The sequence below is a fragment of the Macrobrachium nipponense genome, chromosome 4 (genome assembly GCF_015104395.2).
Source record: "Macrobrachium nipponense isolate FS-2020 chromosome 4, ASM1510439v2, whole genome shotgun sequence".
Classification (NCBI taxonomy): domain Eukaryota; kingdom Metazoa; phylum Arthropoda; class Malacostraca; order Decapoda; family Palaemonidae; genus Macrobrachium; species Macrobrachium nipponense.
In genome coordinates this window covers 123,867,096-123,880,417 of record NC_061100.1, presented here as the reverse complement: position 1 = coordinate 123,880,417, position 13,322 = coordinate 123,867,096, and the positions used below count along the sequence as shown (strand labels likewise).

The 13,322-nt window shown below is 34.2% G+C and overlaps 1 protein-coding gene across 1 annotated transcript in view; it reads left to right on the top strand.

Moving 5' to 3' along the window:
• Positions 1-12,605, top strand: part of LOC135211122 (uncharacterized) — a 123,897-nt gene extending 111,292 nt beyond the window's left edge. Inside the window, exon 4 of the mRNA XM_064244235.1 lies at positions 3,219-12,605. Coding sequence (XP_064100305.1) covers positions 3,219-10,202 — 6,984 coding nt within the window. The 3' untranslated portion in view covers positions 10,203-12,605. The remainder of the gene's footprint in view (positions 1-3,218) is intronic.
• Positions 12,606-13,322: the final 717 nt, after the last annotated feature.

Here is a 13,322-nt window from a genome sequence, read left to right as displayed (position 1 = left end):
TAGAGATCGTATTTATACCTAAAAAACGGCAAATACGTGCTCAGGGCCGGAAAAAACCAAATAGCAATAAACACTGAGTACTTAACTTAGCTGCTGCGATGGCTGCATGCGCTCCATTGTAATAAATCCAAAAGAAAGGGCACAAAACACAGAGAAGAAAATGGCACGTGTGTATCGTGTGCGCTAACTGAAAAGGATGGCCACCAGAGGCGCAGCAGTCGACAGCATGGATGGAGTAGTAGTAGTAGGTGCTGCCCACTCTGTGGGTCGGCTCCCCTCTTGGGGGATTTTGTAGTGGGAGAATTCTATTGGCATTTGGCTCGTGGTAGTGGTCTCACTCGCCATAGTGTTCATACCGACACTCTCTGGGAGGGTGAGCGAGTCAGTTATACTGACCTTTTTTCTTTATTTATTTATTCTCTGGTATGTGTTTAGTACATTTACCCTAGAAATAATAGATTAAAGGATATTTCACGCAGCGACACGAGCTGAGCCCAGAAAACAGAAAGTTGAAAAGTGGTGAAGAAATTGAAATTTTGTTAAAAAAAATATTAAGTATAAAAAGTAAAAAAATAAAAATGTAAAAATCAGAATAAAGGCAAAAAAAAAAGAAATTTTATTTTAAGGTTTTTTTTAAATTAAGTGTTAATCTTTTCTGCCATTTGTTAATGTGTTTCGTAAAGTTTTGTGTTAATGTTTTCCTGCCATTTTTTAATGTTTTTTTTTTTTTCTGCTATTTGTCCTCCTCCTCTGTCGCCACTTTTAGAGATCGCGTCACTCGAAAGATAAGGTTCCACATTTTACTACATATGTATGTACATTTACGTAGAGTATTTCTTGTACAATGTACACTAATACACTTTATTTACAGGTGCAATAAAGGTTATGTTAGGTATTGAATGGTCCAAATTGTTGTAGTTCATTGTTTATTGGTCAATTTAGCTTTGTTATAAAATTTACTGTGGTGTTTTTGTAGGGCTTGGAATGAATTAGGCAATTTACATGTAAAACATAGTTCAAGATATGAAAAAAATCAGGTTACGAAGGCTGCTTTGGAACGGATTAATTTCGTATCCTGAGGCACTACTGTGTACTATATATAGAGAGAGATATATATATATGTATATATTATTTTTTTTTTTTTTTTTCCATCAAAAAAACCTTTAAATGTTGATTATTTTGCATTTTTGGTGTCATATTTTCATCTGCCCAGATCAGCGGTTTGTAGGCGTCGTAACTCTGGAACATGCGTCGTAACCCTGGAACATGTGTCGTAACCCTGGAAATAATTTTCTGATGAATATAATTGAAAAGCGTCGTAACCTCGGAACGTCGTAACCCGAGACCGTCATAACCCGGGGATTGCCTGTATATATATATATATATATATATATATATATATATATATATATATATATATATATCTATATATATGTTTGTGTGTGTGTGTATAAATATATATATATATATATATATATATATATATATATATCTATATATATATATATATATATATATATATATATAGATATAGATATATATACATCTACTACATACATACATAATACATATACATACTACATACATACATATATATATATATATATATATTATATATATATATATATATATATATATATATATATATCTATATATACACACACACACATACACACACACAGGCAGTCCCCGGTTATCGGCGGGGTGCAGATATGCAAAAACCTCCATTAACCGAAATTCGGCGATTTATGGCACGGATAACTGGTGTATGTTATGGCACCATAACTGGAACTCAGCACATTATGGTGCCATAAATAGCCAATTTATAGTGCTATACAAGCTCCATAAAACTGGATTGTCATCAACTGAGTCCACTGATAACCGGGAGCTTCCTGTAATTTTCATATGCAAGTTTTTCACAGACATGCAAACATTTGCAAATCCTTGAGAAACTTTGTAAAGTGTTTGTTTCCTTTTTATATAATCTATAGGTTTTTAAGCTTTTATGTGTAAATTAAATAACATTAGATAATGAAAATGATATTCTCTCTCTCTCTCTCTCTCTCTCTCTCTCTCTCTCTCTCTCTCTCTCCTCTCTCTATTCTCTCTCTTCTTCTCTTCTCTTCTTCTTCTTCTTCTTCTTCTTCTTCTTCTTCTTCTTGAAAATCTCCTTTTCCTAAAGAATTTGGCATTGCTTGCCTCTGTATCTATGGGATATTCATTATAATAAAAGAAGAGAGAGAGAGAGAGAGGTGAGTAGTGCACAGTAAGTGTATATTATTCCTTAACATGATGCATACCGTATGAATTATAATACGTACGGTACTATATAAATGTTGTACCACATATAGAGGGAGGTTGGGGACCCACAGTATGTTCTGGTTAACTAAATTCAATGTATGCAGGTATGTAGACATGTGCAGACTAGCCTATAAGCCAGGCTTTGAAATTAATTTTACAATCGTATAGAACTAAGTAAACTGCATTATATTGAACCTACAATTTTGTTTTTTATTTAATTTTCCTTGTAAATTGAAATTTATTGTCACCATCATTGTTGTTTTTATTAGAGACAGAGAAGGTGGAGGGCAGTACTATTTAAAAATTTGTTCAGCTGGTAAGATGCTTTTGTTTTTTTTGTCAATTATGTACAGCAAAATTATTACAAAGATTTTTCCTGATGTCCCAGTTACATGCTTTGTCCATTTTTTCCCATACATTAACCTTTACATTTCATGAAATTAAATGCTTACATATAAAGACTCAAAATATTTATTTCTTAATGTTCTTTTTTAAAACTGGAAGACTGGAAGGGATTTTATATGTAATCAGATAAGGTAATTACTTAAATTTAATGTTGATGTTGAGACCACATTAATTTCTTGGAGTTAAGAGTTTATGTACAGCAGTTCTCCCAGGCCTGTAACATGGGATAATATTAATTCTTAGGTGTGTATGTTAATATAAGGCAATCCTCCATGTCCCTCAGGAAGAGACTTTCAATTCAGGTCCATTGTGCTAATGTAAGGCAGTCCTGTAGCTCCTCCTGTATTGAACAATATTAATATTTCATGTCTTCTAGCATTGAACAACATGAATTCATAGGTGTTGGTGCCCTATTCATGCATTGCATGTACCAATGGGTTATGTTAAAGTAATGAGTTTGTATTTGAACATTTTTTTGTTGATTACTGTAGTTTTTGTTTCTTTCATCTCAGAGCTTGAAGAAGGAAAACCAAGACTGCAATTGTGGAGCCAAAGGGAAGGAACCTATGCAGTCAAAAATGACAGTGAAGAAAATTAAAGCTTCTGTTGTGGGCAATAAAATTACTGATCTTACCGAAAGTCAAGCCTATTTACTGCAGTTATCTCTTGGGAAGCAAGGTAAAAAAATTTCCACTTCTATGAACACTAACTTGAGCAGAACACCTAAAAGCCTTAAAAGTTACCAGGGAAAAGAAGAAAATTGTTTAAGGTATATATCAAATAAAAATTATCATAGTAAAGATAAATTTAAAAAGAAACTTTGTAGAAAATCTTTAGGGAAGTTTTCAGACAATGTAAAAAGCCCTCGTAATAATAGAGAAAGCAAGGCAGATAATGAACATTTGGAAAGATATTGCAGAGAAGGTACAGACAGGAGGAAAAACAGGACAGATCATGAACATCCAGAAAGATATTCTAGGGAAGATGCAGACAGCAGGAAAAACAGGGTAGATTATGAAAATATGGAAAGGTATTCCAGAGATGTTGATAAAAGGAAAAGCAGAGGTATATCCACAAGGTCTGGGAGAAATGAAGAACATTCAAATAAGAGCATATACAGCAAAAGTAAAAGTGATCACCATGATAGACAAAGAAAAGATGAAAGTGATTTCTCTTCAAATGTTAAAGATACACCTAAAGACCTGCAACAAGGTGGCCATTATGAGCATAGTAGTGTACTACCAAAAAAGAGTTTTTCTTTGACCAAAAGAGCTAAGGATGAAAAAGAGCTTGCAGAATGTGTGAAGAAAAGTCATACAAGACAATGTGATCCTTATGAAAATGAAACTGACATTAGTTTTAGAAGCCATTGTGTAGGTGAGGGGAGTGAAGGCTCCACCAGAAATAGCAGGCAATTAGGAAATCAAAGGGAGACTAATGGCAGTGCTTCTGGTGGGAATGATATTCGAGTTGCACATCAAGAGGCTTTAGAAGCTTCTTTAGCAGAATCTGCTGCTCTCTCCCAAACATTATTTGGGAGGAGAATGTTAAAAAAGTTTGAAATGGAGACAAAAGAAACATCTGTTATGCATAAAGAAGTTTGTAAGGTAGATTCTATAGCAAGCATCTCAGAAGATAAAAACGGATCAAAGTCAAAAGTGACAGTGAAGAAACAGGATTCTAACCAGACAAAGTCACATGAGAGAGAACTTAAGGGTCATACACTTGTGGAAAAATCACTGACTGCTGGTACAATTAATGTTCTGAAGGAAAATCAAACTGAGAGTAGTTCACACAAAATTGATACAAGTTATGCTGACAAAGAAGTTAATTTCAGAGAAGACACTGAGGCAGAGATGGTAAGTAAGTTTAGTGAAATTAGTTGTAGTGCTGGCACAGAAAGAGTAATTAGAAAAGAATCATCTTCTAAGAAGTGCCATGAAAATCGTGATGAATTTGGAAAAAAAGACAATGCTGTTGCAAATGAAATTACAGGAGAAAAGATGTTTGTCAAAGAAGTAGGAATATGTTCGAAGCAAGTAGATTTTTGTAGTAATGCAAAAAATTTTATACTAGATGATGTTCATAAAGTTAACAAAAAGACACTAAGAAATAGCATACATGAATCTTGTAAATTGAATAACAAGGTATTTGATGATGAGATTACTGCGAATGAAAATGCAGTCAGGCTGTTAGACACTGTCTACTCATCAGAGGAAAGAATTGCAAGTTCTCCAGAATTATGTAAAAGCAGCAGCTGTACACAAGCCAATTTAGGAACAGATACAATTAAACCAGGTGTAGTAGAAGAATCAAGTAAAACATGTGAATTACAAACATCCAATTCAAACGAGGAGCAAAGAGATATAGTAGGAGACAAAGCTCTAACTTCTCAAAGTAACAGTGATGAGATGTCGCAATTCACAGTTAAAGAGATGGGATGTGTCCAGAGGTCTTACAGTGAATCAACTGCAATCACATTTGATAACAACCAGCATGTAGAAGAATTGTTTGCTGAAGGTGATCCTGACAGTATAGGAAATTTGATACAAAATAATTCCGTTGTTCATGATGAGAGCATGGATGTAACTGAAGCTGATGTTAACAAAACCACCAATTTAAACTCTTCAAAAAAAGATCCTCCAGATATTGAAGTATTGTGTGAAGTTATAGTAAATAAGAAAACATTGGCTAGATTATGGAAAAGTCATAGGAAGACCATAAATCCAGTGGTAATACCTCAAGAAAATACTGACAGGTCAAGTAGAGAAATGACGGTCTTTCAGATTCAAGAGGAGGAAAAAACTCTTGATCAGACATTTATGGAAACCATTTTAGATACAATTCAAGTTATAACTTGTGATGAAGATGCTTATTCTGATTGGGTAGATGTTGAAACACTTTCAGATGCAGAGACATCAGAATATTCAGTCAGTAGAAGTACCAAAGCCAGTGGAAGTGACAAGAATTTTGATGGAAGTGGAGCCATTGGAGAAAAAGATACTGAAAATCTGTATATGAATGATTATAGCACAAATGAATATGAGCAGACTGATGGAAGAGGGAAAGTGGATGAAGTAGAAAAAAATAATTCTGCATTAGAATGCCCCCAAGCAGTACATCAAAGCTTTGTAGTCCATGCTCAAAAGAAACTGAGTGCTCACAAAGAGACTAATGGCAGCATGGGTAGGGATATTAATGATCAATTTTGTGATGGTCCAGCCAGTAAACTGAGAGATAGAAAATTGGAGGCAAGAACTCTTGTATTTCAGAAGGAATTAAATGGCACTGAAAATGAGTGTATAGGCAAACCTAAAGAGCACTGCAATATCCTTGAAACATCTGTTTCTGGAGAAATTATTAAAGAACATGTAAAACATAAAAGTAATATAAATGAACAAGCAGTTGCATGTCATTCTGAGGTACAACAAATGGAGAAAGAAACTGGAGATCATGAGAGGCAAAAGTCTCTTGGTACTGCAAGTTCCAAATTGACCTCTAAGGAAGTATTTGAGGGACTTATGGAAGAATTGGATGACATTCAAGTAGGAAATTTTAAGACACAGGAAGGAAGAGAAAGAAGAGCATCCCTTGATACTCAGAGTAGACCGAAATCATTTTCTCCTGTGTCTAAGACTGTAATCACTACAGATGTGGAAAGAACACACAGAAACAGTAATGTGACTGAAACAGCTATTTTATCCAAAAATAATGCAAAAGAAATGAGGACATCATGTGAAAAAGAAAGGAGTGATCATGATAAACCTGAGTCACTTGGTGGCTCATCAAAACTCATTTCAGGAAATAAGGATCCTTTAGACCCTAAAAATTTTGGAACAGATGCAGATTTTTCTGATGCAATAAAAGCATATTGCAACTTGCCTGGGTCAAAAGTTGCAAAGCTACCTAGAATAAAGAAACTAAACAAAGCCACCCAAAAGGAACAGCAGAATATTCAAAAGGAAAGTCAGAGTCCATTATTAAGTGGGGAAAGTGTATACAGGAACAGAATTGCTAAAGATGCAAAGAATTCCCATAGGAGAGGTTTTTCTCCACCAAGAACAAGGGGGTCACCTGTTAAGCCTTCAGAGCCACAAAGTTCTGAGAGATGCGCATCCCAAGAAAAGTTATGCTCAAAACCCTCAAGGTCTCATAGTCCTCCAAAATCTATGCCGCAAACAGGACCACAGGGAAAGACTCCGCATGTAAAAGTTGATAGGAATCTTTCGCCTCTGAGAAATTCTGATAAAACAAGATTATCACATTCAAACCTAGAAGGATTAGTATCAGAAACTAAGAGCGATGGGAGTCAGCTCTTGAAAAGAGATGGATTGCAAGGGAGAATAGGACAAAGTGAGCTGCAACACAGAAATAGGAAAGAGAGAAATTTAAGACCAAGGGAAAAAAGACGTCCAATATCTCCAAGTCCTGAGAGACCTGCAACTCGTAGCAATGTACATTCAAAAGGAAGTAAAGCATATGAGAGAAGCAGGAAGAGAAGGAGAAGTTCCAGCCCAAGAAGAAACAGTCCCTCTGTAGACCCAAAAGGACATCAAAGAATAAGTTATATGGAAAGGCCAACAAAAAAGAAAAAGGTTAATAGTAAAGTAACTCACCGTGAGATCTTTGGGACAGATGATGAGTCAGAAGAGTCTCATGATCAAAGACTGTATCATCAATCAAGCAAAGAACAAGCCAGTAGAAGAAGAATGAGCCAAAGACTGAGGAGCAAAGAGAGAAATTCTCCAAAAGATATTCTTGAGTCTTCAGAAGATGCAAAGAGAAAGTCTCATAAGAGAGATGTAAAGAAAGCCGAGGAGGAGAAAAAAGACCTAGTTGTCAAAGGAAAAACACTTACCAATGATAAAAAATTGACATCTAAAGTTCTCCCTGTAGATAGGAAGCTTCTGCAAGCAGAGTTACATCAGTTAGTTGAAGGATGTCATGACTCTGAAAAAGAGGAAGGTGAACTTGATGAAGAAGAAGAGAATGTTGAGGAATTGAATAAAAATCTTTCTAAATCATCAGAAAAAGTGAAAAGCAAAGAGACCAATGATGATAGGCAAAGTCTCAGAGCATTTAGGAAACGTTCAGATTGTGGTAATCAAAAATGTGCTTCTGAAGGTTTAAGCAAGGATGAGAAAGGTGAAAAATCATCTGAAATTTCTTCAAGTAGGGGGAATTCAGTCAATAACATCAAACAGGGTAAAGATAATTTACAGTTCACCAATAGTAAAAATGGCTTAAAAGACTCTTCTTGTAATAGAAAGGACCAGCACTTAATTTCTGAAACTGCAAAATGTGTACCAAATACTAATCACATAGCTAAAGAAAGAAAAGCTAATGTTTCCCATTCAAGCTCAAAACCATTGAAGAACTTAATGGAAGAAGATACTACTTTTTACCCTAATGACTTATACCAAATAAAAGGAGCTGATTATGTCACAAAGCCCAGTACGTCCTCTGGTAATCGTACATCAGGAAGCGATGATACCATCGACATGATAATGAAAAAACACAATGAAAGTTGGCCTCAAGATGTTGTGAACTCAAGTGATGACTCTGAAATGTCTCTGTTGCAATTTATTGATGATAAAACAGATGGAGAAGGTGAAAGACAGTCAAGTGATGAGGAAAACAATGATCAGGTCAGAGAAATTAGTAATCCTGTAGACACTATAGAGTTCTTCAGGTCTTTTGATAAAGGGATCAATTCAAAAAATAGAATTGATGATGATCCTTTGTCTACAGAATCTTCAGAGAAAATGGGAGATTTTCTAGGATCAGAATCAGGTAAAAAGTTACCAGAAGAAAATTTAACAGAGAGTGAAACAAATATAAAAGATGGTTGCCCTCTAGAATTAGATTTACAGTTGAGTAATTCACTACCATCACCTGGAGAGGACAATGGAAAAATATTCCAAGAAGAAGAAAATAATCTTGAAGTGGATACAGAAACTCAGAGCTCAGGAGTAACCAAGAAAAATAAATTTTGTATGTCACATTTTGAGTTTAACAATCCTGTAAGATATTCTGAAAGTTACCATAAAAATAGAGAGATGACAGATGGCTACATTGATGAGGCATTTAGCAGAAATATTCAGGATCCATGTCTTGACTTTTCAGAGGGTTCTTGTAGTTTACCACAGAGTAGTCAGTCTGATCTCCAGGATGAAATTCAGGATGGACCAATTAATTTAGCCAAAGATGTCTTGAAGATTTCTCAATTGCCTTTTTGCAAAGAATCAGAAGATGCTCACGTATCTTCGAATAAAGATACTGAAGCATTGACAAATTTGCCATGTCAAACAAATTTAACACCTTCAGGGTCTCCACCAACAGATGAAGATTCAGACAGTTCTGATTCAGGAAGTAGTTGCAGTGGTTGTAGCAAATGTGGCAATGAAGATAGTGATAGCAGTAGCAGTGACAGTAGTGGAAGTAGTGTTGATTCAAATTCAAACCTTGGTGGTGGAGGAGGTGGGAATTTAGGCCATGAAGAACAAATCACTTACCCTCATTTTCTTGATGGTGCAAAATCACCAAACAAATCTGGCAGAAGAACTCCAGTCAAAGCAATTCACCAGAGTTCCCATAAGTCTCCAAGAAAAACTCCTTGCAAAACACCACGGAAGACACCTTGTAAGAAAACCAATAACACTCCAGCAAAGTCTTCCCCAACTTTTTCAAGAAGTGTAAAAAACTGCAGGAATACGGATGCATCCATTAAAGAATATAATGAGTTAAAAAGGGATGAATTGAGCTCTGCCTCCAAGTCTGCATTCAGTGAAAGTGTTAACCAGATTCCAAATAATTTCAACAGGAAACCTTATGTAGATACAGAGTATGTTGATACAAAGACTCCTCAAGAGAATGTTAAAAGTACCATGTTTGTAGAACATGAAACAGCTCAAAGTACATCAGCCAAAAGTTTACCAGGTGAAAATACCCAGTTAACTCATTCATCTTTGAAAGTTTCATCTGAACCAGTGGCTTCTACGAACTGTGTTTTAGGTAAAAAAATAAAGACAGTAAACCTTGGAATTACCACAAATGCTACCCTTATCAAAGTTGTAAATGATGAAAATCCAGATTGGTCCAGACCTGTCACACCTGCCAAAGAAGTGGAAGCATCTTTTCAAAAGCAAAAACTGCCCCAAATGAACTCTGGTCAAAAGGAATGTCCAATTGCTATGTCACCTGACTTATTTGAAAGTAAGAATGAATTTATCTCAAATAACTTGAAATCTTCTGGAAAAGAAAAAAATTATGTTGAAATGGGGCACAGTAGTAACAGATCAGAAGAAGAAACAATTGTCCGCATAAAGAGGAAAAATGTTCGACGGCAGTTAAACTTGGGTTTCTCTACTTCAGAATCTTCCCGAGTTATGGTTACATCTGTAATGTCAACATCTCCTCAGAAATCTAAACCAAACTGCTCCCCAGTAAAAGGTCAGCATAAAGAACATGATGATAAAACCTCTGTTAAAAGATGAGATTGTTTAATTGGTCATCACAAGTGTTAGTAATGTTTCACAGTATCATCTTCACTTTGTTATTTTTCCACTTACTGTATGTATGACCTACCAAAACACACTGAAAGTTACATTATTTTGGAGTATTGCTATTCTTATAGAGTACGTATTACTATTACCAGCTTTTGAAAAACTTCAAATGATCAATATTGAAAATATGAAGAAACATGTATAAACCCCACATTTTACTAAGTGTACTTTGTAAGTCACATCACGCTTGGGTTTTTAAAAAGTGCATGTCTGAGTACAATTTATTCTGTCATAATAGGAACAAAGAAGAGATGTGTTATAAGGGTAAATTTGATTTGAAGAAACAACCCATGAAGTTCACAGAATACTAATCCGGCGAAAAGAAAGTTTGGTTTCCTCTTGGGTGATTGGCATTCATGACATATCTCCAATTGAGACTCTTGCCTTTTGTTCTGATTTCTTTTGTCTTTTTAATTCTCATAGTGCATATAGTTTTTATATATTTCCCTGATAGAGTAAAAACTATGTATATATGCTATGAGAACTGAAAAGACAAAAGAAATCAGACCAAAAGGCAAGACTCTCCATTGGAGATCTGTCACAAATGTCAATCACCCAAAAGGAAACCAAGCAGGGAGCATTTTCTTTTCATCTGATTATTTGGTAAATTTCAGGGGATGTTTCTTATATGATGAAATGTTTTTATAGCAAAAATCAGGTTTTTGCCTGTCAGAGTTTCATAATTATTACAAAAGAAGCATATTTTTTATTTTACTGTTTTCTCAAAATTTATGCATTTCAAAAGTAAACGAGCATACCTCAAAGAACACTGAACAAAATTCAATGAAACTCAAACAGATATATATTATTACTATATATCTTTGGTCTCACTTTAGGAAAACTGTTTTTGAATCCAACTTTTATGTATATTATATTTATGAAAAATGAAATAAGATTTTTTTCAATTATATGTAAAATTTATAAACTGAGGTGTTGAATTTTGTAGAAAAATCCTATTTTGAATGTCAACTATTTATTAATGGTCTCTCTATTAAAACAATGTAACGGGAAGAAAGTTGGAATAATGTTTGAAACCGTTTGGGTTTTGGTTTTATCTTTTCTTTTATTGATTTTCTCATTTCCACTACCTACTCTCAAAAATGTTAGTTAAATATATGTGTACATGCTTGGAATATAAAGCAGAAAATCATTAAAAAAATTGGTTCATATTTTATATACTCATGAGGGGTAACTAATAACCATTTTGTTCTGTTCCCTATTAATAAATTTAAATTTTGGAAAAAGAAAATTGAACTGTATAGTCACACTGTACTGGAAAATTTTAAATGAAAATAAAGAAATTTCTTATGTAGGTAATATCTTCAAGCCTGTAAAACATTAAGTTGGTTTCAAGTCTTGAATGCAGTAGTTGTCCATGTATATGAACTTTCAAGATAATTTTGTTTTATCTCCCCTCATAGACAGGACTGACTTATTCAAGTATTTGTAGGTAATAGAATTTTTGTGTTAAACCTTGCAGTGATGATAAGGATTAAAAACAGAGGGAATAGATTTTATCTGAAAAACTTGTTATGAATATTGCAATTGATCTCTTACCTCCTGAATCTTTGTGATCGGGCATAAGTCAGTACCTTCTTTACAGCATAGGCCGAGAGGAAGCCTTGAAAAATACAATACATTTCTGTATAAACAATATTAATTCCAGGCTTTTCTAATGAGTGATTGAGAACAATTTCTCATGAACAGTGTGCCAGCATATGGTCCCTGGACAACTGCCCACAGTGTCAGTTTCCTTAAAATCGCCTTGGTTTAAATATAGAGTTGCTAAGTATCAGTTGAAGAAACCAATTTGCCTAAAGTGAAAAGTGATTTGGAGAGTGAGCTTGTTAGTTTGAGGTGGTATACATTACTTTCTATGATCCTTATTGTGTGATTCAAGATGTTTGGAAAGAGGCAATAACAATAATTAGATCCTGTTAAGGCAGTCATGCCTTTATCCAAATTCTTTTAGTATTATTTACAGGCCTATTCCTTTTCAAATAAATAGTATATATAGTCTTTCTTTAACCATGCAACTGGAAATTTTTGTATTTCTATAATTCATTTTGACTATTGGATGAAACATCTTTGTTTTTTATTATACTTTTCTTTGATACTGTGAAACATTTCTTTATATTGTATAAGGTTGTACAGTCACTGTTTATGAGATGTTTACCTTTTCAACATTAAAGATTTCCTTTCTATCATAGTTTTGTATTTTCTTATTGTACAGTGCAGTATGTTAATGCAGTATAGTGGCCAATGCAAATATGTACCTGAACAATAATATTAAGATTTTGTAATATACTATCATGCTTTTGTAAAAATTGTAATAAATAAAAATAAAATTTTAAAAAATTAATTTACCCTTTATTTTGAATTTCAAGTGTTGTTTAGCAATACTATTTCTTTTACTGTCTTTATTATTTGTAAAATGTTAGTTTACCACATGGTCGCAGTCCAAGAGGGTTTGCTTAAAAGATCTCCAGTGCATGAGACCCATGTCTCATAATTAAAGATTGTCCTCAAACCTGCAAAAGACCTCAAATGGAAGTAATGATGGGTAGCTTACATTATGACTTCATGCAGGGAAGTATTGTTGAATTATTTATTTCAAGATTGACTGGATGAGCAGTCTAATACCTTTACCTAACCCAGACTGGCTGTAAATGAGAAAAAGTGATGGGCTTAACCCTACAGAAAGCTAACAGATCAGCTTCTTAAAAGATTAGGGAAATGAAGTGGAAAAATTCCAAAACTTTTATGTTATACAAAGTATGTAATGGTTTGAAGGTTACAATTTCATGACATTAATGTTTATGAAGTTTCCTATCTATTTAGCTACCAATAAAATGCTATTCGCTGTTGCAGACTGGTCGCTGTCTTGTTTATTTAATGTAAATGAAACGGCCTGCCCTTGATTATTGTGAGCTAAACGCTTGTCATTTCATTTTATATGTGCCAGTGTAAGTTTCCTATGTTAATGACATCTCTTTATTCCATGTTTTTACATATTGATTTTAGTCTCGTGGGTTAATTAATTTCTGTAGA